Source organism: Salvelinus sp. IW2-2015, linkage group LG27, assembly GCF_002910315.2.
Source record: "Salvelinus sp. IW2-2015 linkage group LG27, ASM291031v2, whole genome shotgun sequence".
NCBI classification, from domain to species: Eukaryota; Metazoa; Chordata; class Actinopteri; order Salmoniformes; family Salmonidae; genus Salvelinus; species Salvelinus sp. IW2-2015.
The window spans coordinates 37,877,098-37,879,110 of record NC_036867.1 but is presented as its reverse complement, the minus strand read 5'-3'; the positions used below and the strand labels follow the sequence as shown (position 1 = coordinate 37,879,110).

The following is a 2,013-nucleotide window of genomic DNA, read 5'->3' as shown; positions in this document are numbered from 1 at the left end:
AGAAGGTGGGTTATTTCGCTGAGGATCCTGGGTACATAGCTCAATAGTAATGCAGCGAAGAGGACTTTAAACACACATGCATCGCAACAACACAGCGACGAGAGAAAACGGAGAACACACATTGTTGCGCTGGATTTTACAGGTCTCTCTGTACACTGTAAATACGCTTAGTTTAGTTACATTGTATTCACATAATCGCTTCTGTAACCTACCCCATTGATATGACCSCGTCCTGTTRCGCTTGCTTGGGGAGAGAGAGTACAACAACAGGAATMAATTCTAGRTACYCRGTTCTGYTCCCCTCGAGTCGGTTTACCGGGAAATGGTAACGTTTGCACCGCATTGGAAGGACCATGGTTGAGGCGAGCAGCAAATTTCTCCTAATTGTAGTCGGCTCCGTCTGTTTTATGCTGATRTTATATCAATACGTCGCGCCCGGGGTTATCAATTTCGGCTCACCACACGGATATTTCACTGAGGAGGACGATGSTGGGGACATTTTCCCTTCCCCWGACCCGCACTARGTCAAGAAATACTARTTCCCAGTCCGGGATTTGGAYCGAACYGTGGAATTTGAAATCAAAGGAGAAGACGTMATKGTMTTTTTACACATTCAGAAGACAGGYGGGACAACGTTCGGGAGACACCTGGTTCAGAATGTGAGGTTGGAGGTTCCGTGTGACTGTAGACCGGGRCAGAAGAAGTGTACCTGTTATCGACCCAACCGAAAAGAGACCTGGTTATTCTCCCGGTTCTCCACCGGTTGGAGTTGTGGCTTACACGCGGACTGGACCGAGCTAAAAAATTGTGTTCCTGGAGTTCTAGATAAAAAGGAGACCAGGATAAAAAATGAACGGTGAGATAAAACAGGAAAGTTGAATGGTTGTATCACGAGTGTTAGTGCTTTGCTGGATCAAAAGCGTGCACAGCCTGTGGGTTGTCAATTGTTGGAGATTGAAGATCATTAATAATCGGGTGGTATGAGCACGTCATTAGGGAGCATGCCTGGACGATCTCTCCCACTCTGTGTGTGGACTTACTGTAGCAGCAGATCCGGCGCAGTTTGTTTGACAGTGTTTTAATGACAGGCTGTCATATGAATTTGTGTTGAGCAGTTCTGTTTTTATCATATCCGAAGGGATAGATTTATAGGGTAACCTAGCTGTCAACTCGAATTAGCTATAAGAGAATCATGCTGTCAAACTAAGCCGTATTAAAATAGTAGGTCTTGATCCTTCTTCAAAATTGTAGCATATTGAACACTGATGTATCGTTTTAGTGGTTTGTAAAACGCTTGAAACGTGTTGAATATTGATTACTGTAAACCCTTGAATCAACATTGGATCAGAAATGTTGCAACTACAGTTAGGCCTAAATTGATGAGTCTACTGAAATAACGTTTATTTTGGAAAAGCAGATCTTAGCATGCAGAAATTCATTGCTACATAGCTTACTCCTTTATCTTCATGGATCACTACGCAATCACTATGCAGGCAGACTGTTAGACAGATTGGCAGAGAAAACTATCATCACTTTAATTCAGAGATAAGATTTGGCTCCTGCCCTTCTCTCCTGTCGTGTGTGTGTGGATGTTTGCTGAAGTAAGAGGACCCCTGCGGGGGGTTGACTCCACTCTAATCCTGGTGATTACTTCCGTTGGTTACACACATGCACTGTACTGCTGGTATTCCTGGCACAAGGCTCTGTGATGGTCAGAGGTGATGATGCGTCAAGCTACTCCGGAGGCTGGAGGGAGGATGTTTATCTGCTCTCATCAGTTTCTACACAGTCTACTTTGTGTGTGTGTGTGTCTTCGTGTCCTCAACACTATTTTTCCCTCTCTCCCTCTTTCTTTTGCCATATCTCTCTCTCTTTCCCTCCTCCCTCTATCTCGCTCTGTCATGGTGTCATTTTCTAATRAAACAGCAGGCATGCTTTCCGCTTGGTGGCTTTATAGCTGTTGGTCCTCTCTCGCGCTCTCTCTCTCTCTTTCCCCCTCTCCATCTCTCTCTC

The 2,013-nt window shown here is 44.9% G+C and overlaps 1 protein-coding gene across 1 annotated transcript in view; it reads left to right on the top strand.

Moving 5' to 3' along the window:
* Positions 1-50: 50 nt before the first annotated feature.
* Positions 51-2,013, top strand: part of LOC111953472 (heparan-sulfate 6-O-sulfotransferase 1-A-like) — a 20,853-nt gene continuing 18,890 nt past the window's right edge. The window contains 1 exon segment of the mRNA XM_023972774.2: positions 51-856. Within this exon segment, the coding sequence (XP_023828542.1) occupies positions 354-856 (503 nt within the window). The 5' untranslated portion in view covers positions 51-353.